General features: G+C 40.9%; 1 protein-coding gene across 3 annotated transcripts in view; it reads right to left on the bottom strand.

The window, feature by feature from the left end:
- Positions 1-185: 185 nt before the first annotated feature.
- The window catches only part of LOC117466481 (bromodomain adjacent to zinc finger domain protein 2B), a 46,190-nt gene continuing 22,160 nt past the window's right edge, over positions 186-24,215 (bottom strand). For 2 of the 3 annotated variants that reach the window (XM_034109741.2, XM_034109742.2), the window contains 37 exons: positions 22,699-22,860; positions 21,097-21,282; positions 20,562-20,693; positions 20,218-20,402; positions 19,858-20,070; positions 19,298-19,587; positions 19,028-19,175; positions 17,827-18,418; positions 17,383-17,661; positions 16,684-16,744; positions 15,083-15,191; positions 14,777-14,878; positions 14,093-14,303; positions 13,385-13,477; positions 13,239-13,300; positions 12,994-13,059; positions 12,067-12,132; positions 11,645-11,689; positions 11,358-11,384; positions 10,144-10,209; positions 9,796-9,936; positions 8,972-9,226; positions 8,134-8,357; positions 7,588-7,662; positions 7,269-7,500; positions 7,119-7,181; positions 6,894-7,032; positions 6,034-6,653; positions 5,132-5,402; positions 4,823-4,978; positions 4,230-4,384; positions 3,872-4,077; positions 3,076-3,211; positions 2,447-2,593; positions 2,030-2,319; positions 1,640-1,783; positions 186-1,412 (listed from right to left, as the gene is read on the bottom strand). In XM_034109741.2, coding sequence (XP_033965632.1) covers positions 1,265-1,412; positions 1,640-1,783; positions 2,030-2,319; positions 2,447-2,593; positions 3,076-3,211; positions 3,872-4,077; positions 4,230-4,384; positions 4,823-4,978; positions 5,132-5,402; positions 6,034-6,653; positions 6,894-7,032; positions 7,119-7,181; positions 7,269-7,500; positions 7,588-7,662; positions 8,134-8,357; positions 8,972-9,226; positions 9,796-9,936; positions 10,144-10,209; positions 11,358-11,384; positions 11,645-11,689; positions 12,067-12,132; positions 12,994-13,059; positions 13,239-13,300; positions 13,385-13,477; positions 14,093-14,303; positions 14,777-14,878; positions 15,083-15,191; positions 16,684-16,744; positions 17,383-17,661; positions 17,827-18,418; positions 19,028-19,175; positions 19,298-19,587; positions 19,858-20,070; positions 20,218-20,402; positions 20,562-20,693; positions 21,097-21,282; positions 22,699-22,858 — 6,495 coding nt within the window. In that variant the 5' untranslated portion in view covers positions 22,859-22,860 and the 3' untranslated portion in view covers positions 186-1,264. The remainder of the gene's footprint in view (positions 1,413-1,639; positions 1,784-2,029; positions 2,320-2,446; positions 2,594-3,075; positions 3,212-3,871; positions 4,078-4,229; positions 4,385-4,822; positions 4,979-5,131; positions 5,403-6,033; positions 6,654-6,893; positions 7,033-7,118; positions 7,182-7,268; positions 7,501-7,587; positions 7,663-8,133; positions 8,358-8,971; positions 9,227-9,795; positions 9,937-10,143; positions 10,210-11,357; positions 11,385-11,644; positions 11,690-12,066; positions 12,133-12,993; positions 13,060-13,238; positions 13,301-13,384; positions 13,478-14,092; positions 14,304-14,776; positions 14,879-15,082; positions 15,192-16,683; positions 16,745-17,382; positions 17,662-17,826; positions 18,419-19,027; positions 19,176-19,297; positions 19,588-19,857; positions 20,071-20,217; positions 20,403-20,561; positions 20,694-21,096; positions 21,283-22,698; positions 22,861-24,215) is intronic. The other variant, XM_034109743.2, reaches the window with a different exon arrangement.

Raw genomic sequence — 24,215 nt, 5'->3', positions numbered from 1 at the left:
TGAGGTTACTAGTGTGAAATGAAGGTAGGCCTATAGCTGTGAAATGCCTGTAGTGGATTACACGTATAATACTGTCTCCTTAAGTGGATTACAATTAAATACAATAAATAAAAAGGTGCCTAGTTTCAAATGAAGTCTTTTATTCATAAATACCAGATAAATAAATAGGGAATACAGTAAGGGCCTTGTTTTTGAAAAACAGGTTTATTTTTTCTGTGCCACACATCCACTATTGAAAAATAATACTCCCACAAAAGTTGCTACTCATTTCACAATATTCATAATAAAATACAGTTACTTCTTCAAGTCTCCTGACTTCAGCTGTCTGGAGACGTCTCCGATGGACTGTGACTCTGTCCGATTCCCAGCTGGATTAAAGCCCAGCGCAGGTTTCACGTCCGCCCTCGGGATGTCTGACAAGACTCCGGCTGAGGGGAATGCTTGGAGATGAAACACATTATATGCACCACATCAATTCATTTTAGAAGAGAAGTTCAGAAGTGTTTTACATTTTGGGTAAGGGCTCTATACAGTATACTGTGCAGGACACACATACAGTACACATAGAAAAACAACGCACCGCTCCATACACTGTTTAGAGGTCAGAGGTCAGGCACTACAATACTGAGGAGAGCAGTGTTGTGAGTGGGTATTCAGCACAGGCAGAGTACAGTATGAGACATATGAAGTGCTACAATCATCCTTATGCATTGACAATATTTTAACAAGACTGTACTGTATTTACACACTATCTAAGAAATAAGTCCTGTAGATAGTGACAGTGATACCTCCTTGTATATTACACAAATAACAGTAGAACTGCTGGCAACCTAAAGTCAAAAAGCTGTAAACATTTTTTTGATTGGCTTGTTTAAAGCTGTGTGCCATTTCCTGTTTTTTTCTTAGATGAGACTGACGGTAACATAAATACTTCAAAAAATAAATACACACATATACAATAAACTAAAGTACTGATGTTAAAAAAAAAAAGCCGAAGGCCTATCTACTATGGCCATCTTTAATTCCCAATGACAATATTGAGTCCAAGAGTCAGTGCATTTTGATGAAGAAAACTGTATTGCACTTTCAGATATTAATGCTTGAAGTTGTTTTCCCTTCAGGAGAATGTGTCCTTTCACATTGCAAATCAGTGTCATTTAAACCTGTTTATGGATTTAGTGTCTCAGGTGAAGAAAAAGGCCTCCCACACCAAAGATGAAGTTTAATATGTAGAGGAGCGTAGAAAGTCAACACTGAAACATTTTCAATCCAGCAGTTCAGTCCATCGTTTGTCAAAAAACCTCCTCATGCTGTGGCCACCTCGTCCAATTTCTGAATCATCTTCGTTGAATTTTTCACAGTTATCAAAAATCAGGTTCACATCAGCGATGAAAGTTTCCAGATTCAAGTACCTGTATCAGGAGAAAGGAATTTGTTTACTTATATGCACCATTGACATTTAAAAATGGGAAATATAGATTTTATACATATAATGTAAGACGGCATGATAAGCGCAGTATAGTTTAAAAAAAAAATGGAAGGGAAGGGGGTTACAATTTCAGAAAAAAAATCACACATTTATGATATACAGTAAGAAATACTTCAATTATATCACATGGTATGAGAGTAACACACATACTGGTTGTTGGTGAGCTTTTCTCTGATGGTGGAGAGGTCCATGGGCTTTTTGATGACCTTCCTGTATCCAGGGACGGCTTTCTGGGTGACGGGCGTGAGGAAGGGCCAGGCGTCCTGATGAGCCTCCAGCTCCGCCAGCAGCACTCTGGAGAGAACAAATGAAAGTTGAATGGAAAATCATTTAAATTGAGTGACACTAGTAAAAAGAAACATTTCGAAACATATTAGATATGATATAAAAGGACAGGATGAAATTGTCATGTTGGTTCATGACTGCCTGGGGAGATTCTTTCTTGAATATGTATCACAGGAGAATAGTTAAAAATAACTTCATTTCAAACAGTGATAAGAGGAAATGCTGCTATGCTTGCAATGAAGATGTGTGTCGTACCGGCACTTCGTCAGCCCATGTGTGTTGCTGTCTTTGGCCGTTTTGGCTTTCTTCACACAGGGGACAGGACTGTCATGTCTGGCCTGGGATCCGGGCGGGCTGTCGTCTCCTCTCCTCTTTTTGAACTCCTTGGTACCTTTCTTTGGCACGCTGTTGCTGCCGGCAGCCTCCTCTTTGATGAGCTCTCCCACCACAGATGGTTTACCGTTTCGTTTTACCTCACTGCCCTTCTTCCCTCCTCCAGCTGTTCGGCTCTGCTGCCTCCTACCTCGGGGGGATAGACCGCTCTCCTGAATGACAGAGCACACAGGAGACTGGTGAAGAGACACACTAAACATATCATATTATAATCACTCATGATACGGCTATATCATCATGTGTCAATTAGATGTACTGTTATAGTGGATTCTGGTGTACCTTCTCTACACATGTGGGACAGAACCAGTCACCGTCCGGTACCGTGGTGATCTTGGGTTTCTGGCAATAAGTGTGGCAGCCTTTGTCACAGCCATCACAGAGTAACAGCAGCTCTTCATTATCCCCCTTATGACAGAGCTGGCAGTGCTGGAAACACCAGATATATGTTCACGGGTGTGAGGTCAAACTACTAATGCATTTGAAATTTGCCTCATTGGATTTCATGTTCACCCTATTAAATTCGAACAATTTATTGTACTAATACTGGCTAGATGCCAAGGTAGTGAGAAATATTGTTAAGTCAATGGTGAAAAGTGAAATGATGTCAAACGGCATAGCATCTGTGGAATGCTGAAGTGAAAATGAATCATAATGTACAATTCTGTGCTGTCGGGTATATTGCATGATGTTGATTTGTTAATGATTGCCTATTATCTGATAATGGTAATGATGGAGTGTACAGATTTCTTGTGTTATCTTTAATTGCCTTCTAGAGGCTTATGTACTAGTATTTGTATTCGATATTAATATGAGATGTAATGAGACTTATGCTGTAAATTGGTGTCTGAATTTATATCTGATGAAAGGATTTAAACTCTTCTGTGATTATGAGAGCGAGTGACACTTACCACTTTCATGATGGATCGTTCCCAGGAAATGGATTTCTGCAGCTGCTGGACGCAGAGCGACAGCTGAGCCGAGCTGCGGACTTCACCGAGGGCTTTACGCCACAACCTCATCCCCGGGGCAACCTCCTCCTCTCTGCTTTGAGGTTACAGAAAGAGAGACTGCAGTCACTACAGTCTGGGACATTATCACACTAAAGGATGATAAGTGCTAACACAAGACCTTTGTCTACGAAGAATACTGTGAGATTAAAAATGTCTAAAACGAGTGTGGAAGAAAGCTACGACGATAAAACGCTTGACAGAAAAACAATCACTAACTATTTTGCTAATAATTATTCTTTAAAGTAATTTAATAATCCCAGATAAGGCTGGTTTGTTTAACCACTCAAATATTGAGTGTTCCTGCTTCGTTTGTTTTTTAATGTATAATATATCAAAGTTTATATTGTTAGGTGATGAACTGACAAAACAAGACATATAACAAATAAAATGAGACTTTGAGGAACTGGGGTGGGATGCTGCTGCGTTTATTGTATAACTCTGGCACAACAATTTCCTTCGGGATAAATAAAGTCCCATCTTATCTTATGGAAATTATTGAATTTTTTCTGACGTTTTATAGACCAAACAATTCATCTATGAATCTAGAGAAATAATCTGCAAATCATTTGAAAATGAAAATACTAGTTTGGTATGAACCTGCACTTCACCGATGCACCACAGTGAGGAGCAGGTAGAGTGACCTTATCCCATCTGAAGGTTGTTCTTAAAGAGCTGTTTTTTTTTTTCTCCGTACCTTCGCTCGATGTTCCTCTCCAGCTCTGCCAGCCTGATGACAGCTATATCAAGAGGATTGTCGTGCCGTCGCACTACACTGCCAGGAAGTTCCTCCTGGCTGCTTTCTCTCTGTCCTTTCCTTTCTGCAGCCGGGGAAGATAAGAGCTTGTGCTCATGATAGACCAGATCCTCCCTGTCGGACTGCCGCTCAGGATGCATCCAACACTGAGAGAGACATCATCACATTTGATGACACAGTAATTAATATGAAGACAAAGTGAAGGAACCGGACAGGGACAAGCATATATTGAATAATTACTCATGAAATCTAATTTGGATATGAGCCTAACAAAGATAAGAGAGTAGGGTACAGGTACCTTAACCTGCAGGCTGGCAGAGACCACCCTCCTCTCCAGACCCTCCACCTGCTGCAGTAGGCTGATGTCCTCCTCCATGGCCTGCTCCTCCACACACCAACTCTCCACCGCCTCCTCGCTCACCTCCTGCTCCTCCAGCTCAGACACATCTATCGCTGCCACCACAGCATACATAAAACTAATTACTGTCTACTGTAAGCAACTGTATGATATTTAATGTAAATCATAAAAGATCTGATATCATTTAAATGTCACTGCATATCGTTTGATATTTTTTCTATCATTTATTAACAGCACACAATGACTGTTTTTAAATGTCATTTTCTTAATGTCTTTCATTTTGAATTGCCTTGTGTTGAAAGGTGCTGTATAAATAAACTTGCCTTGCCACACTTATGTATGTGAAACCTTGTCAAATGTAAATTGAAAATGTACTGGCACAATTTAACCTGTTGTTTTCCTTATAGTGTGTTTTATTATATAATCCTTAACACCTTTCTTTCTTCAATGGGATTTCTATTTATATGTGTAAAACAACCAAATAAATAAACCAATAAATAAAAAAAAAGAGAGCAGAGAAAATGTGCACCAACCATCTTTGCTGTTGGCACAGAGCTGGGTCCTGTACTCGATATGTTTTTGGATCTGTTTTTGCAGGGCCTTCTCTCTGATTCCTCGGCTATGGAGGGCCTTGACCAGACTTTGCAGTTCCTCCATGTCTGCCACCCTCCACCAGCCACACAGCATCTCTGCCAACACACACATTAAAAAAACTATTCTCACAAAATGGTTTATTTTTTCTTTTGAGCAAGATAGAAACGTTAAACTGAGTGACAGTCTGTCTGGGCAGTGAACAGACCACCATATTTGACTTGTGCGTACTGGCAGTGAGCCGTTCTTACCCTCGGGGACCGGCTGAGGACGAGGGTAGTCCTGGGTCTTGGCCACTTCCTCAGCAGGGGACGAGGCACACTCGGGCCTGTCACTCAGGGGCTCTGGGGTCTCGCTCTTGTTGACAGAGCTGGTGTTTGCCAGGGAGAAGACCCTGTTGCCATTACCCTCGGCATGCTGGGAGGACAGATCTAGCAGGAGGGGTAGAGAAGACCCCGAGGAGGGCAGGATGGGACTCGCTGCTGTGGACACGTTGCACCTTCTGCTTTGATGAAGGCCAGACTGTATTTGTTGAGGGGGAGAATACACACACTTTAAATGACCATCAGATCAACACATAACGTATAAGGATGTTGTAGTTAAACAGTCCAACAAGTGTATTAAAGGTCACCTATTACGCAACATTCACTTCTTCATGTGTTTTATCCATAAACATGTGTCCCCTCTGTGTAAAGAGATTCGGAAGGTTTCAGGAAAAAAGATTCGCTCACTTTTTGTCCTAATCCATTTATATAAAAACCTGTCTGAAAATGAGCTGATCAGATTTTGGCCACTTTATGATGTCATAACGATTTTTGGCTTGTGTAACCATTAGCCAATCACCAACCAAGGTAACCCCTGCCCACCTTATCACCTGAATCTCCTCCACGGGCACCATTGAGTGGCACCTCATTTTCATCTAAAGTAACAGACCCAGAATCAGCACTTTTGCTGAACAGGGCTGAAACAGAGGGGATTATGGGAGGCTGCAATGCACGATCTGTTTGGTATTTTGAGCCAAACACTTCAGAGACATGTTTTGTATACTTATAATATATTGATGAAAAACCATATAATAGGGGACCTTTAATAAAAAGCACAGCGTGATCTAAAATAATCGTTACTGGGATTATTGTTGAAAAAAAAAACCGACCTGAAGGACAGACATGTTATTAATCCCAGCAGAAGCACTGAAACTGGCTGCAGCTAGGGGATTAGGGGAGAGGGAGGGGGGGGATTTGGTGCTGACGGTCTGCAGTGGAGAGGCGGAGGCTGATGGGCTGGAGCCGGGGGTGGAGGAGGAGGACTCGTCGCAGGAGGAGCGAGGCAAAAGGCTGAACCACTGGTTGCGCTGCTCCATCAGCATCTTGGAGAGCTGGTCCTCGTGAAGCATAGACTGAGGGCTGCAGGTCATCCAGGGACTGTTTATGAGCAGAGATGGCACTGAAGTATCGGTTTTATCTATCAGTCCCTGCTGAAAAGTGGGATATGAGGGATAAAATGCAGTTGTAGGGATTTTAGAAGAATGACCGTTGTGAGAATTGATGTCCGAGTCTTGAGCCATTTTGGCGACTTCCAGGAATTTGCTGAGTTTAGAGAAGGAGCCGGGTTTCTGGAGGAAGAGATTGAGACTGTCCTGCTGGCTCTCCTTTGTGGGGGTGTCACACTCTCTGCTCTGTGCTGGGCTCTTTGTCTCTTCCTGCTCCTCTTCTTTTACCCTGGCTGTCTGAGCAGTTCTCAGTTGTTTCTCCTCTTGCTCTTCCTCTTCAGAACCTGAGTGACAGGAAAAGGTAGCTCAGGCAACGTACAACAATGTCATTATATCTCCTAACTCACATTTGTAAACATTTTCTCGTACATGTATACAGTTCATTTGCTCGAGGTTATATCACTTTTAGATTGACATGTAAATCATATTTCTCGTTGTTTGAAAAGTGGCAAATAAATTGTTAATTATTATCACAATAATTAAAGGCTAAAACGAAAAAATGAAATAAAGGTTTGCTCCTTCACCGCTCTCCATGCCTTCCACAAAGAGGCCACTGCACTGCGGAAGGACCCAGTAACGTCTCTTGTAGCGGTCCTGCCCAATCGTCATGGAGCGCAGTAGGTGGGAGGAGTCAAATAGCTTCTGTCTGATCTGACTTTGTTGCTAAAGAAACACAAAAAACAGGTTAAATTATACTTTAGAAATTCCTCGGATGACGTGATATGAGGGGAAAAAAGTATTCAACTCACTTTGTATGTTTTCTCTATCTGCTTCTCCAGCTCCTCCATGCTGGCTGACTGTACGCTGTCGTCCTGATGGAGAGATGTCATTAGTGAGAGGCCAGTGTCGCGGCTGACATTCACTATAACAAACACTATGAGCATCATGCTGTCACTGACCTCCTCTTCACATATTTCAGATTTCTTCCCCTTCTTCCCACCCGATTCTTCTTCATCATCGTCATCTTCGTCTCCTTGGTCCTCACTGTCGTCCTCCTCGTCCTCTTCCTCCTCGCTGTCCCCTTCTTTCCTCTTGCATTTGTTTCTGGCAGTGGGGGTGACAGAGGTGTGGCTGTCCTCTCCTCCCACACTGTCTTTCTTCCCGCTCTTCTTGGCGTGGATGCTCCTCAGTCTTTGAAGTCAAAATGGACAGTCAGTTTCATGTGCTACATTTTTTTCCTTCTTCTGATAATAGCTTATATAGGATGCATATACTCACTTGCGAAGTTTTCCCTCGACAGCCCACTTATCCTTCCTCAGGTTGGTCATGTGATCAATGTTTTTGTCGATCTCACTGCAATACATCGGACAATATTTAGACAGAGGTTTCTGTGACCGAGAAGACGATTTCTTTACGCTCAAAGTGTAAGCAGTGATACTAAAACATGTATGACAAGATTTGATGCAACACTGTGAAACTGTCCATCAGACCCCGATTTGCGTTATTCCTTTTAGTACTTCTGTTAATACATCAAATGTTAAGCCACCATGAATAAAACAAGCCAATTTGTTTGATCTCCCAGGCAGAGATTAACTTGTTTGCTTGAGGCACAGAAGGAATACTTGTCAATCAATCAATCAATGTTTATTTATATAGCCCAATATCACAAATGTTACATTTGTCTCAGTGGACTTCACAGTTTGTACAGAACATCTTACTTGTTCATTAAGAATCCCCAGGATTACTCTCCATTTAGTTCACTGAGACTACAGCCCTACCAAACGGAGAGTCTGCCTGAGGTTCAGAAGGAGGCAGGACCCTCACCTGATCACTGCCTTACTGCAGCAGAGCTCATTGACCAGGAACGCCAGCATGGAGGCCTTCTGTGAGGGGCTGTGGGCCTGGAAGGCTTTGGTCCTGAGGCTGAGGGCCAGAGCAGCCAGCTGCGTCTGCTCACAGTGAGCCTCCATGTAGATGTGCAGGATCTCAGACACGTTGTCTCTGTTGATCCCCACATTAGTCAGGTTCTCCCCCAAGGCGGTCTTATTCTGATAAAAATAGGGTGTTTCAAAAAGAAAGAGTTAAGTGGTTTTTCACAAACAAATGCTCTCCACATTTAAAAACAGATGTTCTTTATTTACTGTGGCACCTGAGATCAGGGCTTAGGTTGTAGCCCATGAGAGTGCAATGGGAGTAAAACACCAACATTTTGAGCAATTATCTCTTCAAGCAATCTTAAGTGCTTAAATGACCCCTGGGATGTGTGCGGATTATTATTAAAAAAAAAAAAAAAAAAATCATGTTTTAGTTGACAGCCATCTTTTGCCTGAGAAAGCCTCTTCATTTGAAGGGGTTTAATAATGCAATGTAATGTTAAATAATGTAAAGACATAATGACACCGACAGCACATCATGGACAAATGAATGGTAGGTATATGTGTCCAGTAATAATTGTTAATTATTCAGTAAATATTATTCATTGTAATGTCATTGTTTGTTAAAACAGAACTTAACTATTAACTAGAGTTTAATTACCATTAAGTAATGAAGGTTATTCCAAAGTGTCACCCAGGTCAGTGCTTGTTAGTGGATGTATACACACACACACACACATGTAGAATTCAGAGCAGGAATATTTTATAATTCAACAACACACTCTCACCTTGTGCCCTGCAGGTATGCCGGGATCAGACACAGCTGCGGACAGCATGCTCACCAGCAGGTCCTGCACTTTGCCCAAACTGTCCCCAGTGTTGAGCAGCCCCTTCTGGAGGTCATTGAGGTTGAGCATGTTTGGGTTTAGGTCCAACCTCAGCACCTTCCCAAAGCTGCACAGAAACTGCAGTACCACCAGACAGTCAGAGAAGGTACTTCCCGGTAAAACTAGACCAGGGATTCGGGACAACTTTGGAAGTGGCTGTAGACAAGATACAAACAAGATTTAAAAATGAGGTTAATAATAAATATCGTCTCTGAATTATTTGCATTTGATTCCTATATACAAGGATCCATTTATATACAATTTCAAAATAAATGTTTCTTACAGTTTCAGACTACTTTTTTTTTTAAATGTATTTTTAAGTCTAGTTATCTTGAAATCTCAAAAAGGATAACCTGATTTGTGTTAATTCTAAGTATCTGATCAGTAATACTCTGGTCTGTGTTACGGCGTGAGTAACCACTTGGTGGCAGTATTTGTACCTACCCCTGCTTCCATTTTAATCAATTGAAGATGCTTTCAGTGATATTACAAGTCTATTTTGGTAAATCTGATAGTGAACAAATGAAACCATAAAATATGTGTCAAAAGCATGTCAAATCTTTATGTGCATAGCTCCTACAGTGATTAAACGGATTGATTTCCGTGTCAAAAAATCCTCATGCTAGTGGGAAAACCTTCCCCTCACATCTACTCCACAGAAGGAGACTATACACGCTCACATGTACTCTTGTTCTCATCTGCCAGCAGTACCAGTGTGTGAATACCTCATGATCTGCTAAACACAAGTCTTCATTTGGTTTCTTCAGCTCCTTTGCTTTTTCCACTTCAAGTCTCCTGAGCCTTCGTTTTCTCTCCCTGTTCAACAATTTCTCATCCTTCTTCTCCTTCTTCAGACGCTCTTTCTCCTATAGCAGAGAAAGTGTTATTGTCATCGATGCAAAAATATTATGCTTAGAGGGTGGAGAACACATACTGTGACCTCAATTAGCACAGTGTTGAAACATAATAAATGTAATTATTATGGCAAGGAAAACAGAATATAAAATGTAGAACAACACAGGCACAGTAATGAGCAGGAAAAAAGGGATATTAAAAGATCAAGTGTCACTCACCTCTGCCTTCTTACGGGCGTCCACAGCCTTCATGAGCATCATGTGCTGCCTGCGTCTTTCCCTCTCCTGGCAGAGCACACACACAGTTTATTTTCTATTCACAGTTCCTAACATTTTCTGATAAGAAAAAAGGAGCTCATATTTATGCAATTCACAGTATGAACATGCATAGATGAAGAAACACAGATCACCATTTGTCACACAATCAAAGTGTTGCACTGTACTGTAGTTAAAGAGTTACAAACAGTTAAGGCAAACGGAACAATGATTGACGAAAAGCCACATTGCGGGTAGTGATGCACACACAAAGCACAAGCTCACAGTTAGAACAGCCATTATTAATCTGAGTGTGTCGGCAGGAAGGCACACTGAAAGTGGCCAAGAGGAACTATAAGCAGTACATACAGTATTACAAGAAAAACACATAATTAATTATCGACTGATTTATAATATCTCCTGGAACTCACTGGATATTGAATGGAAATGATAATATCTGAACTCTTACTGGTTTACTTTTTGTCTTTATTTGTATTCAATTATTACTAATGTGTGCTTTTCTTCCCTATTTTTTTTTTACTGCTATGCCACTTTTTGCTGTAACACCGAAATGTATTTCCCCACTCATAAGGGAATTCTGATTCTGATGTACAGTTAAACCTAAACAATGAAATCCATCATTGCTTCTCTTACAATTAAGATGTATTAAGTGAGACTGATAATGCAACGGAAAAAAATGATGATAAAATATTTAAATCTCTAGTGAGGAAAAACAGGAAATGTGTTTGCTATAACGCAGTGGTTTAAATAACTATCAAGAACACAAACTGCAAATATGGACTTCTCTCAGGTATTAAAAAGTCTGCTCACACGCTTTAGAGTAAAAGGATCTTGAGCCGCTACATTTAAATCAATACAAAGACAAAAACATTGTAGTGTGTAGTTTGTTGTTTTTCATTTTTCACTGCTTTGCATCCTGTTATATGTTCTGTGGAGTTCAGGCGTTCTCTTGATCGGATTGGCCAGATAATGGATGTGTTTTTCTTTGGAAGACAAATAGCGCAGACGAATGCAGTGCACTGTTGTGGAAAGCCATGCAGAAGGATGTAGTATGAGTGCAGCCGATGCTACACTTTACGCTTTGCTATGATGGCAACCATTTATCACAACACGTTCACAATATGCTGTTAGATGTACAGAAACAAACATACCCATACCATATCTAGTCTATGTCTCTCCAACTCCTGGTAGAAATTGTTGGCAAAGTTAAGAAATAGAAAATCACACGGGAAAATCAATGCAAGAATGATCCAACCTGTGGAAAGCTCAATTAAAAATACACCAAAGAGAACCCCAAAGCATCATTTGACAGGGTAAAGTGGACAAAATAATTCCATTAGGGCACCTAAAATGCTCATTACTTAGAGACACAGAGTAATGGCTTTAATCAAATGTGGTTGTGGATAATAATAATAATAATAATAATAATAAAGAAACAACATACCTGGTGCTTTAGAAAGACAGCTTGCATTCTTCGTATCTCCTTATCCTTTAATATTAAAGTCAATCAGAAACTAGATTTAAGATTCTCTCACATGAGTCACACACATGAAATATACTGTAGAGAATGACGTGTTCACACTCAGGGAATGCAGAGCAAAGGTAGAGAATATATAAAAACAAAACAAAAATGGACTATAATCATAATTTGTCAATTAGACTCAAATTGACTAGATTAGATTACTTTATTGTCATTACATAATGCAAGCAGAGTGTAATGAAATAGGAGGGTCTAACCAGAGTGCAAACAGTCAGTTATATACACATATATCAGCAGTCTGTACAAAATAAATGCAAATAAAAGGTAAATAGATGTAAAATGTATAAATAAGAAGACTATAATCAGAGTTTGTCATTTACACTCACCTTTGTTCGCCTCTCAGCCTCCATCATTTTGGCATTGACTGCTTGTTCTTTCCGCTTTCTTTTTGCCTGTAAAACAGGTGGTAAAAGGTAATGCTAAGGAAGTAATAGACTCACTAAAACAAACAGTAGAGCACATTGACCACAGGAAATGCTATTTTATAAATTGACATTTGATTGAGACATAAAACTCTAATTACTGAAAATCTAATGGAAATACTTTTCATAATTAAAACATGAAGCGAAAAAAATAAAACAATAAAATGATCTCTAATATAATAAACAAACATCTGGTTTAAAAGAAAAAACGATTAGTTAAGTGTTGCACTTGATGTTATGTATTCCACAAAGAAAAAGCTAAATAGAGCCAGCGGCTTACTGATAAAGTTACATCTAACATATTGAAACAACATATTAAGCAATGAGATGATTATTTACCCCCATTAACATTGAAAGACAAAATGGCTGCAGTTATAATGAAACACCAGCAGGCAGAGAGAATAAATTAAGCTACATTTCTATCAGTAATTATAGCCACAACCAAATCCTGTTAAGAGCTGCTTGCCAAGCGTGTCAACTGAAATTTGATTTATAAAAGCTAAAATACTTTACAGCCTCTATTAGTGAGAGAATGCAAAATAGGTGTTTCACCTAGCCATGGTAAACTCTGAGCCACCTCTTACTTAATGAAATACTGTCGGGTGTTTTTTTTGTTTTTAATAAGCTCCATCACGGTCTGAAGAGATTTTCATATTCAATGGCACTTTTGCAGAAAACCAATTAGGCATTAGTCACATGTACTCACTAGATGTGACTTAAAGTGGGAGCACATCATTTAGGAATAGCCTTTGGTTGGGTTTTTAAAAAAATCCCATCAACAGCAGAAAGGAAGTGTTTTAGAATGTTTCTGCAATAACTTTTAGGACGAACCTCGACAATTTGCTGTGCACGGACTTCTTTCTCCATACGAATTTGCTGAATGCGCTTGATCTTCTCCTGGTAAAAGGATGAGTGCAAGATCAAATGAATTAACTGTTAAGTCATGCATGTTATAGAGTGTGGGGGGGGGGGGTGAAGAAGTACAGTGGGTCTATGCAGATGGAGAAGGTGCAGGATTTAAAGGATAGCATCTTCCTTGTAGAAATTCGAAAGCAATTCAACAGAAAAGTCCTTACTTGCTGTTTTACCAACTTCATCTGCTCCCTCTTCTTCCTCCTCTCCTCGGCAGCCATTATTGCTGAGACACAAAAAGAAATCAGGCTTGCACACGGCGTCATGATGCAGTGTTAGAGAAGAGTGAGATTAGAGAGGAGCTGTTTACCTTGTTGCCTCCTCGCCTCTTTGACTGCTTGTGCCATGGCCTGCTTCTCAAGTTTCCTCATCATTTTAATCTGAGCTGCCTGTCGAGCTATTTCTGCAACATGATGCAATAAGTTACTGAGATCACAAGCATCATTAGAAACAACAAGGTGACCCACAGATCTTTTTACAATCCCTAAATCTCTTTTTGTGTGTATTTCAAATTCAAAGTAGCTGGCCCTTCTGTGATTATAGAGCCTTTTACAAATGGTTCTGCAAAGGTCTTGTGATATATTGGTATTGACGTAACCATGATACTTATGAAAATGAAATAGATATCATATTAATAACATACATATGAAGATATAACAGTGATTATTTAAATCATCAATCATTTTACTTTTAGTTTGCTTTTATACAGTCTCTCTCTTCATCCCTTTATTCAATTTTGATTGCATTTCGGCAACATTTAATTTGCCGAAAAGGAAATAAAATTTCCAACAAACAAAGTGAATGACTCCTTTGACTGATAGCACATTCATTATTTTCTATTATATATTTGTTTTCAAATTTTCCAGCGGGAAATATACTTAAGTGTTAATTTAATCATCAATCATTCCACAAAGATAAATGCCAAAACAACTGATAAAATACATAGGCAGCAGTTGATGGTGTTTAGTGGTTAATTTGCCACTAGACTAGGTGTCTGACGCTCCAAAAGTGAACTGACCTTGAGCCTCCAGTTTCCGCAGCAGCTTTGTATCACTGACATCTTGGAAGTTATTTTCCCCAACATTCAGAGGGTAGGGTTTCCACTGCCTGGCTGCGGGGCCGTCACCTAGCGACCCTCGCTCAGACTGAGGGCAGCGGCTGCGCCTCCCGTCCATCGCTATGATACTGGGAGCGACCTCCTCCTCTGCCAGCAAGAACCACTGCAGACCCTGGGTCATCAGATGGAGAAGACAGGCAGATTAGGACAAATATAGAAACTAAATAAATTGCTTATCTACTTATTGATTTAATGTATGGATTTTTATATACAGTAGAAGCATAACTACTTAAAGCTCCAGTAAAGCTGTGTAGGGAGTAAACAATATGCACCAGAATGCATGTTTTGTGCTTTTCCTGTATGGATACCTGCAAACTAATCTTTCTTAAAAGATATTTTGAAAAATCGTGTCATTTTATCAAAGTGTTTAATCTCTTTTTAGCTTTCAAAACAAAGATGTGCAGGATTTGTTAGGCTGTTAAATCAATAACAAATAGTAGCTTTAACGTGCACATTGGACACATGGCAAAACTATTACACTGAAATGTACGTGAGAATAATTTAAGATGTAAAAGTAAAACAATTTCATAATGCATGTTGACATCCTACAGTGATTAATCACAAATAAGAAGTAGCAACATTTACCTCTTGTCCTTCTCTGGCTTCATAGAAGTCACCAACTTTAATTTTTGTACTGAAGCTAAAATTATCCCGCGAGATTTCAGTTATTCCATTCCGGAGTAAGTACTGCAGACAAAAGAATAATACATATGAATTAAAGTAATTCATTTGATCCATTGAAATCAGTCAGTCACCACACACTTCATCATGTCTTACCTGAGGGCAATTACTTAATGCTAACAGAATGCAGTGAGCAATGTGTAAACCTTTAAGGCTTTACATCTATTAGCCAATTTACCAAAGAAATGAAGCTACACAATGTAGAGTTACCTTCATTATATCAGGGTACTGACGCAGCTTCTTCCCACATGGTGCAAAGTAAGCCACCTCTCCCTGCAGACGACCTGCCACAGTCCTGATTCTGGTTTCTCTCTGCCACCTGAGAAACAAAAATGTAAAAAATAAACTAAAGCATACTGAACATGGTATCATTTACATGGAAAGATGGCGCCGGTGATGATGGCTGCCGTGTCTTTGGCTCCTCTCCAAATCTTTGTATCGTTATATTTCAGTGTTGTTTACATTTCGTTGTGTGCTTTTATATACTTGCACATCAAAACATTCTCTTGCACTATTGTATCCGTTTTATGTCCTATATATATTCTCTTGCACTATTGTATCTGTGTTATGTCTTGTTATTGTTATTGTTGGAGGTGCCTGTGACTTCAGTTTTTCATTGCCATATCTACACTGTAGCTAATGTGCCCATGACAATAAAGCCTTGAATTGATTTGTTATATCATCTGTACAGCTGTATTCAATCCTCATCAATCTATATACATCATTTAAAGCTTGTTTCTCTCACATAAGTTCCCTCTAATAACATTGTAGGGTCAATGTTGTCACAACAGCAAGCAAGGAGATAAGCTATGTAAATGGCGCCTGTACAGTGGAGTCGTCTGTGGCCTTGTCGTCCTCTGACCCTTCGTCAATCACACTCCTAAATGGCCAGGCGCCAACTCGGGCTACCCCCCAGTTCCCATGAGCTCCGCTGGAGAGCAGCCATGGCTTTCACACAGGACGTACAGGCTGTTATCCCACACAGAGCAGGGGCTGACATACAGTCTGATGGCCTCTGTTTCCTGCAAACACGCTGATGAAAAACATCCCTAGGAGATGAAAGGCACTCTGATCCAAGGCTGCACAATTTGTGGGCAGGGAGCTGCAAATGTTGCATGTCTGTGTTGAGGCTGGATGCAATTAACCCATTGATGCTGAAGTGCTGGGCCTCATTTCATTTCCTGCCTACTGTTCAAGACGAGGTTTAAGGACTCTAAAAGGGAGGTAAGGGTTTTTTTGTTGTGGTCTTTTCATATTAAGCTCTTTGTGAAGACCTCACTGTTCTTACATAAATAAATAAATAAATAAATAACTCTAGTGGTGCCTTTTAAGGTCAAATGTACAGTATTTACCCTGGGGAAATTGTCAAAGCATGATTAGCGCATTCTTGCCTGGTTTGATTTTTATAGTTACCCACTTTTATATGTCCATCTGCCAAGACCGCAGATAGAAATCGTGCTTTTAGTGCCTTGATAACAGCACTTGTTGAGAGAATGCTTTTTTTCCCATTTTCAATCTGGCGTGATTGTGTCCTATTCAATGTTCTTAATCCCAAATAAAGTTTCTAAAATGCACCGTCTGTTGTATGTGGCTAAGCCTGAGATATGATAACGTTAAACATTCACAAAGTTAGGTAACCTTTTAGGAAAGGTCACTCGTTAGCCCACAGTGAGTTGACATTTGACTACAACACCAATTGTATAAACACAAACACTGCAGGAAGTATAACAGTGAAGACGATTGGAACATGGTCAGACTGTCAAACCTTAACGTTTGTCTTTTAATATGAAGTGCATGCACCAATATCTCACCCGAACTCAAGAGGCATCCGCAGAACTCTCTCATCCGTTACTCTCCTCCTTTTCCCTGATCCTAGAAAAACAGGGGAAATGACTCAGCGCTTTTCACGCCTCCAGAGGGACTTTAGCAAATCAACAAACCTGCCAAGTTTACAGATATTTCCACTACACAAAACAAGGAGGGGGGCCATTATCACAAAAAGGAGACCCTGTTAGACACATAAGAGAAGTGCTTAGAAATGTTTCATTAAGATCAGCCAAAGTAATTCATGGCATATCACAGAGACATGACTCTTCAAGTGCCATTAAATAGAAGAACACATTTTCCATTAAGGCAAGGCAGAATCTCTGTTGGTAGCGTACTATGCTCCATGACTCATCCAGTATCAGATATGTCAGCAGTTGTCTGAGTTATTAAAGCAAAAGCACCTGGGGACCATCAAAACGAAAACGCATCAGATTTCTTCCAGAGAGCTTACTTAAACCTAGAACTATTGAGACGATCATGTATTGGTAATGGAAAGAACGTTTATTTTTTATTTTTCCACTGATGGTTGTATAATCTGTATAAGCAAAGTGAGTGCTGGAAAAATAAAGACCATGCTGACTTCACTGATGATCTAACTTTGTGATCCGAGTGAGTAACACTTTCCTGAGCCCTGGATCACACATGTAAGTATCCAAGTAAAGTGTTAGCTGAAGCGCTGTTACCTGGCAGTGTGGCAAACGTGTAGGATGGCGATGGAGTGCCATGGTTACTCAGTGCTCCTGAGCTAGTGGAGGTGAGCAGGCTACTGGGTAAGCTAGGAGGCTTGATGATCTTCAGGTTAAGCAGTTTGCCGTTTGCCGAGAGCTTCGAGGAGGACTTGTGAGTAGACAAGGTCACTTTGGTGAGTTTCACGGGAGTCCTCTCTGCATCGCTGTCTGCTTCCGTCTCGCCGCGCTCCTTCACATCATCCTCAGAGTCGCTATCAAGATTGCTCTCCGACTCTGCAGGGATCCCAGCGTGACACAAGTAAACAGAGAGAGGGCAAGAATTATAACCTCATTAGCATTCTACTCACATCCAAACCCCATCTCGCATCTTACATCTGCAATAACATGTTGTCAATGGCATTCATTTATTCAATTAAGGAAAGGTCCGTTTAATCTTACCTGACAGGCTACTGCCAGAATCTTCATCCTCAACATCATCATCATCATCATCATCATCATCATCAAAGTCATCTCCTAAAGAGTCGTCCGAGTCCCTGCTGCTGCTGTGGATATCAGACTCACTGCCTCTGACCAAGTCTGCAGGTGGACAGGAAGTGCTGCTTTTAGAGAGGCTCTTTCCTGGGAGGAACTTGGGAGTGTTAGACTTCCTCTGTCTGTGAACTCGGCCGGGTGAGGCTGACGAGTTAGGGGTTGAATCTGAGCTGCCGGTGCTCAGGTTGATGGGCATGAGACAGGGAGGGCTGGTGGCTACTAGTGGGGGTTTGCTACAGGGGGTGCTGCTCTGGCTGCGGGGTTTAGTGATGAGGGCCAAAGGAGCATCTTGCACTGCGCCGTGGATCATTCCGTTCAGGTGATGGCTCAGGAACAGATTGGTGTCATTGATGTGTGGGAGAGACATTAAGTGACTGCTCAACGTATCCGACGAATGTTTATGTTGAGTCAGCGATGATGAGGCTGAACTTTTGAGACGTTTATAGGAGTTCTGGCTCTTAGGTTGCAGAGACAATGCCTGCTTGATGGAATCCTTGGACTTCACGAGTAAAATGTAAAAGAAAGGGAAACAAAGGGAAAGAAAGAGAAAGTAATTACACAAACTGTCACTCACATTGCATTACTGTGGGCTGTGGATGATGAAATGTAAGGTGCAATAAGAGGCAGGGACAATGAAGAGCAGTCTCATGCCTGTCAGCCACAGGAAAAACAAAAAGGCTGCGGTGGAAAATGTTTTCAAATTATTTGGCTTGCTGCCATTGTGCGACTCTAGCTGTCATCTTGTATTTGTTGCCATTGTCATACTCAAAAAGAAAGCCTGTATTTAATGTACCACCATCATATGAATTAAAACACTCTTGTTACAGACTGTTATTGTCATTATTTGGAAAAAGAGGAAAAATAAAGCAGAGTCCTTTAAAAAGAGACAGATTTCTCCTCTCCTGATAACAAACATCCCAAAGCGTAACAGAGCTAATTGCTTGTCAATTTTCTGAAGTATTCCCAATAGAGCTAAATGCATTGTCCCTTCTCGTAGGACTACATGTAGTATAATAAAAGCCCGAAATGTGTGTGAATTGTTTTTTGAACCTCAGGCAGGATTCTGATAAAAAATAACCTCAGCAATGTGAATAACAATATAACTCACCGTTTTTAATTTAAAACTTTGTAACAGTCTTTCATCTGGGACGTTTGCACTGCTCTCCTTCGCGCCATCAAGCAGCTGGGCATGATTCAGAGAGGGCATCAGAAACCTAGGTTTATGTCGAGGCTTTGAAGATAACAGAGTTGGTGGTCTGAGTAAAGAAAAGATGGAGAGGCTTTGGTGAGAAACACAGAGACAGAGGCTTCGACAGAAATGAGGTAGGAGAATATAAGTGTTTCGGTGAGTTAGAGAGGGAGAAGGTTGGGCGAGGACCTGGAGGGCAGAGGTGACGCCTCCCTGTGGGATGGTGCCAGGGGACCGTTGCCGCCTGCCAACCCTGTGGCCTGGATAACGCTGATGTGCTGCTGGCCTTCCTCCTCCGCAGTCCTGGAGCTGTGGAGGAACAGCGCTGCAGACTGTGACAGGCCAGCGGGATGAAGAGAGGACTGCAGGTGGTACGGGGAAGTCAAGGGAACAGTGTCACCATGTCTGTCTCCAGTTGGATCCCCATCAGCAGAGTGAGGTCTCTTCTTTTTACCCTCAGAAATGTTCTGTGTCAGCCGCTGAGTAGGAGGATGAGGAAAAGACAGCATGTCATGTCAGCTCCTACTGGGAGAGCCTCACAGTGGCAGCTCTGTCAGCTAGCACATACATCCAGTCTGCCGCCCACCACCATGGCTGCTTCTAACAGTCCAACTAACATTTACTGAATAGAGAGCAAATGGTCAGACAAAGCCTAGACAAATACATTATTTACCATTGAATTAACGCACATTTTTCAAAAAGCAACACAAAAAAAGGAAAATCTTTGTCAAGTCAATGTTATTACTCACCTTGACTTTTCTTTCAACTTGAATGTATTTTTCTGAATCAAAGTCCTCACTGTCATTGCTCTGGTCATCTTCATCTTCATCAATATCCTCCTCTTCCTCCATGTCGTCGGGATCACTGCTGCTCTCCTCACCATCGCTGGAGGAGCAATCTGACAATGATCCCGATTGGCTGCCACTCATGCTAGAGCTCTCAAGTGGTCTTTTGTTGGGTTTCTAAAATCATAATAAAAGTCCACATTTTTTAATCAAGTTAAATGAGAGAAAGGGTGCCAGGAACAAAGGGATGGTGAACAATAGAACAGTTAGGGCGTTTTCATGCAGCGTATTGTACTCAAGTGCTTGAGCAAAAACAGCGTTAACCTTGTCTTTTGTTTTCAGGGTGATCTTCTGCTGCAGCTGGCCCAGTTCCTGGCTGCTCTTTTCAATCCGACTATTGTTGGCTTTAGTTTTTCCCGAGTTTCCCTTTGTTGGTAATGAACTGGTGTTCCCAGCAGAGTTCTCGCTTGGAGAAGAAGCGCTTCTACCATTTACTGCTCCATTAACGCCTACAGAAACACACATTGTGCATTTTGTTAGATGGATATTCATGAGAACAAGCAAGACAATAGGTCTCATAATTGATGGCATCTTTTATTTTAGAGTGCATTACTTTGAACTATTATGTATGACCCATTGCAGGAGCGGGATCTTTTTTTTTTTTTTACCTGAGGTACGTGACTGTAAGAGAATTTGATTGTGGCTTTTGAAGGCTGACGCAAATACAGGATGCAGACCAAGAAGAGGAGGAAAGAAGGCTGCTGGTCCTATGGTTTGTGTCTCGGAGTGCCGCCACCAGTCTGGAGTGGGGGAGCAAAAATACAATCCACAGTTAGCCACACACAGCTAGCTGTTCAACCTGTCAACAGCACACATCAATTAGTAGAGTAACTAGTAGCTATGGGTATAGTTATAGTTTTGCATTGGTAACGAGGGCATTCCAATGACTGTGATTTGTTCTCTTTTGGCTAGTTACTACCAGACACTTCACAGCTGCGACCGTTTCTCAAGAGTAGCATTCTTCTGAAACACCATCTGCTATCTTCAACCTCCATTTGCTTTGTGCTGAGTGTCAGGATATCACGTTTAAAAGCATGCAATCCGATACCATTGAGAATTTCTTTGATCCTTTTTGACATTAAAGTATGTATATCTCAATCTTTTATTAGTGTTGCTGCGGAGTTTCCTCATTGCATTGCCTACCTGGAAATGCACCAAACTGTGAGTGAGCAGCCAGGGCAGACAAACCCAGACTTCCTAGGCCTCCGAACTCAGAGCGACCTGAACTGGACGCGAAGAGCCCGAAAGCCGGATGGCTAACCAAAGGAAAACCATTGGAGCTGCCAGACATACTTAAACGCTCTTCTCCGGCGACCCGGAGCAGATTTCCTGCAGAACAAAAAGGACACAGTTCAAACACTCCTTAAAATATAATCTATTGATTTACATATCTATCATTCGGGTATTCTCACTATCTACAAAGACCAGAGGGGTCCAAAAAGCATGTCAGAATGAGTGGGCAGATATACAAATAATGCTTTACTGTTGTTAAGATTGCAATAAAGTCTTTGGATATGGGACATTTGGCAAATGTCTGCATCCTCCCGAGAGCCCTCATAGTTCTAAGAGTCTGTAAATGTTTTAGCGTTGGCTTCATAGAAAATACTCCTGCTCTACTGGAACTGTGACATCAATCACCAATTCTTTAAACTAACCAGGTTATGCTTTTTCTTGGGTGACAAAATGGAATTAGACGTGCAGTGCTGAATAACCATGTTTTTTAGAAACATTATACACTCACCCAGTTGGAGCAATTACAAAGCTTTCGAGAGGTTGAAAGCTTGAGTATAATGTGTTACCATCGCTGGTTTGTGATATCATTCCCAACAAGGTATAAGAAATCTCTCGTAAGTACTCCATTTCCTCGATAATCATAGGAACGATGTGACTACACAGGTGCCAATGTGTTTTCAGTATTTAGTGTTCAGTCCAAACTAAATGATCTAGGACATTTCTGTGCACGTTTGGTGTGGGGGTATGAAAATGAATAATTTATGAGAACGTCTCTAATGTGTTTGTGAAAGCACGACAAAAAAATACTACTTTTTGGGGCATCTTATCATGAAGGAAAAAGAATAATCACAAACCACAGTATGTAAATGTGCACATTATTTTGTGGTCAGGGGTAATCTGACAGCTTATGCATCACCGCTTCTCGATGCATAATGGCTCTGACCACAATTAGTATTCAGAGAAAACAAGAGGATGTTGGCGCTGACAGACATGTCAAATCACACGGGATAAACTGGAGCTAAAGGTTGTCAAAAGATATTCACAAGGGTGTACAAAGCCTTTTAATTGTGGACATTCATTAAATCAACAGCCTTTCCATTCCTATCAAAATCGTCTGTAACATGTTAAGACTGGGAGAGGGTGACTTAAGCCCCCCTTTTGTTGCACAATTTTAATTCAATGTTTCCCACAAAATCTACTTGGACGTCTCCTCTAAATCGATTTGCTTCTTCTTAATGAATATTTCTTTTAAAAGTATGTGTGGAAGTGTGGTTATAAAGTGCATACTGATTTTAAAGTCAGTCGGAATGGTGCATTCATTAATAGCTTGTGACTTTAATGCTGTTTTTTATGCATCTACTAATGCAGTTTGCACACACGAACCTACCTAGAATAAATCAACCTTCTTCAATATCAGTCCAAATGATACTAAATATCCACTTGAAACAAAAAAAGGAAATCTTAACGATTAACTTTGAGGCTTTTTTGCACATCTAATTAGTGGGTACATACCACAGCTGGTGAGGGGGGAGCTGCCCACGGGGCTGGGGGCCGGGCTAAACTTTGTGGAGGGGGTCTGGGGTGGAGCAGGGGAGGAGCTGGCTGAAGAGGAGGCCATGTGGAGGGAGGACAGGGCTGAAGATGGGCAGGCCAGCCGCTCTCCAAACTCCATATCTGTCAAACACAATCCATCCAACACTTAGAGATGCATGAGGAGAAAAGAAGGGGAGCAACAACAAAAAAGCCACACACCCCACTGAGACTTAGTTTCTCTCCGACACACATCTGGATTACTTCTCAATGTGTACGAGTCCTTTGAGGCTGATCATTTATTGGTATTTTTTAATGACTTTGAGAGGTATTGTTTTGTGATGGTATGATTAGGGGCAAAATGATTTGTCGACTAAACCAACCAACCGAAAACTATTTTTCCTTCAAACATATTTACAATCGAGTAGAAATCCCTATGCTGCCGAGAGGTTCTTTAATGTTATGATGTGCTTATTTCTCTGTTCAATTTCAAGACGTCCCCATCCAACTTGTTATTGAGTAAATGGTCAATCAATTCATTGTAAAATGAAATGATCAACAATAACCTTTAGTTACAGCCCTAGATCAATGAATACTGTGTTATCGTTGAATTTCTTGTTATTTGGAGGTTTCCTTGTAGATATTTGAAGAGTTTTCTTTAATTATTCTTAGTTCATTATAATACAAATCAACATAAAGATTTAAAATGGGATTCAGTTGCACTTATATGCAGGATGATATAGTTTAAAGTGACTCTCACACCCACAACACATCTAATCCACCACATGCACAGACACACAGACGCAGAACAGTGACGTGCACACGGTGCTTTGACTGCTTGGTCATATCAAAGAGCTTCACAGCCCTTTCATGTAAAACTATCTAAAGAAGCAGGCAGCCTATCTTCAGTGTCCCAGGAACACATTTTCTTTATCCTTCCACAATCTTTACATCAAGTCCATACGGATGAACAAACAAGAGCTGTAATCACACAGTCTGCGCCATTTTCTCTGATGACTCTCTGTTGTTCTGCCCATCGTCCAAATCACGCCACAGAGAGAGTACTACTGTGCTCCTTAATCAGCCCATTTCCCATTATTCATGCCACTTCACATCCCTCTGATCACAAAAGCCCACATCTCAAATCCTCCTTGACCCACGTTCCCAGATTGTGTTTTACAGCCTGCCTTTGTTATGGTATTGAACATCACACCAACACTTTCTAGATCTCCCAGGTGATTCTCCCCTGCACAAGAAAAAACAGCAGCAGCTGATTAATTTGAGGAGACAAAGCTAGCGTCTGAATATCAAGTATCATCCCTCACCAGGAACAGCCCTGACGAGACGTAAATGACATGAAAGCTGCAGCCATGCTTCGCTGGAAAGGCCACTGATTCCTGCCGTAGTGGGAGTGGGGTTTTGTGCAGAGAAAAGAACAAAGGTGCTTTCATATTTATAAGGCTACATTAAAAAAGAAAGAGAAAAAATAACACATTTGG

The sequence above is a fragment of the Pseudochaenichthys georgianus genome, chromosome 21 (assembly GCF_902827115.2).
Source record: "Pseudochaenichthys georgianus chromosome 21, fPseGeo1.2, whole genome shotgun sequence".
Taxonomy (NCBI): Eukaryota; Metazoa; Chordata; class Actinopteri; order Perciformes; family Channichthyidae; genus Pseudochaenichthys; species Pseudochaenichthys georgianus.
Note: the sequence above shows the minus strand (reverse complement) of the source record. Positions and strands in the feature narration are given on the sequence as shown.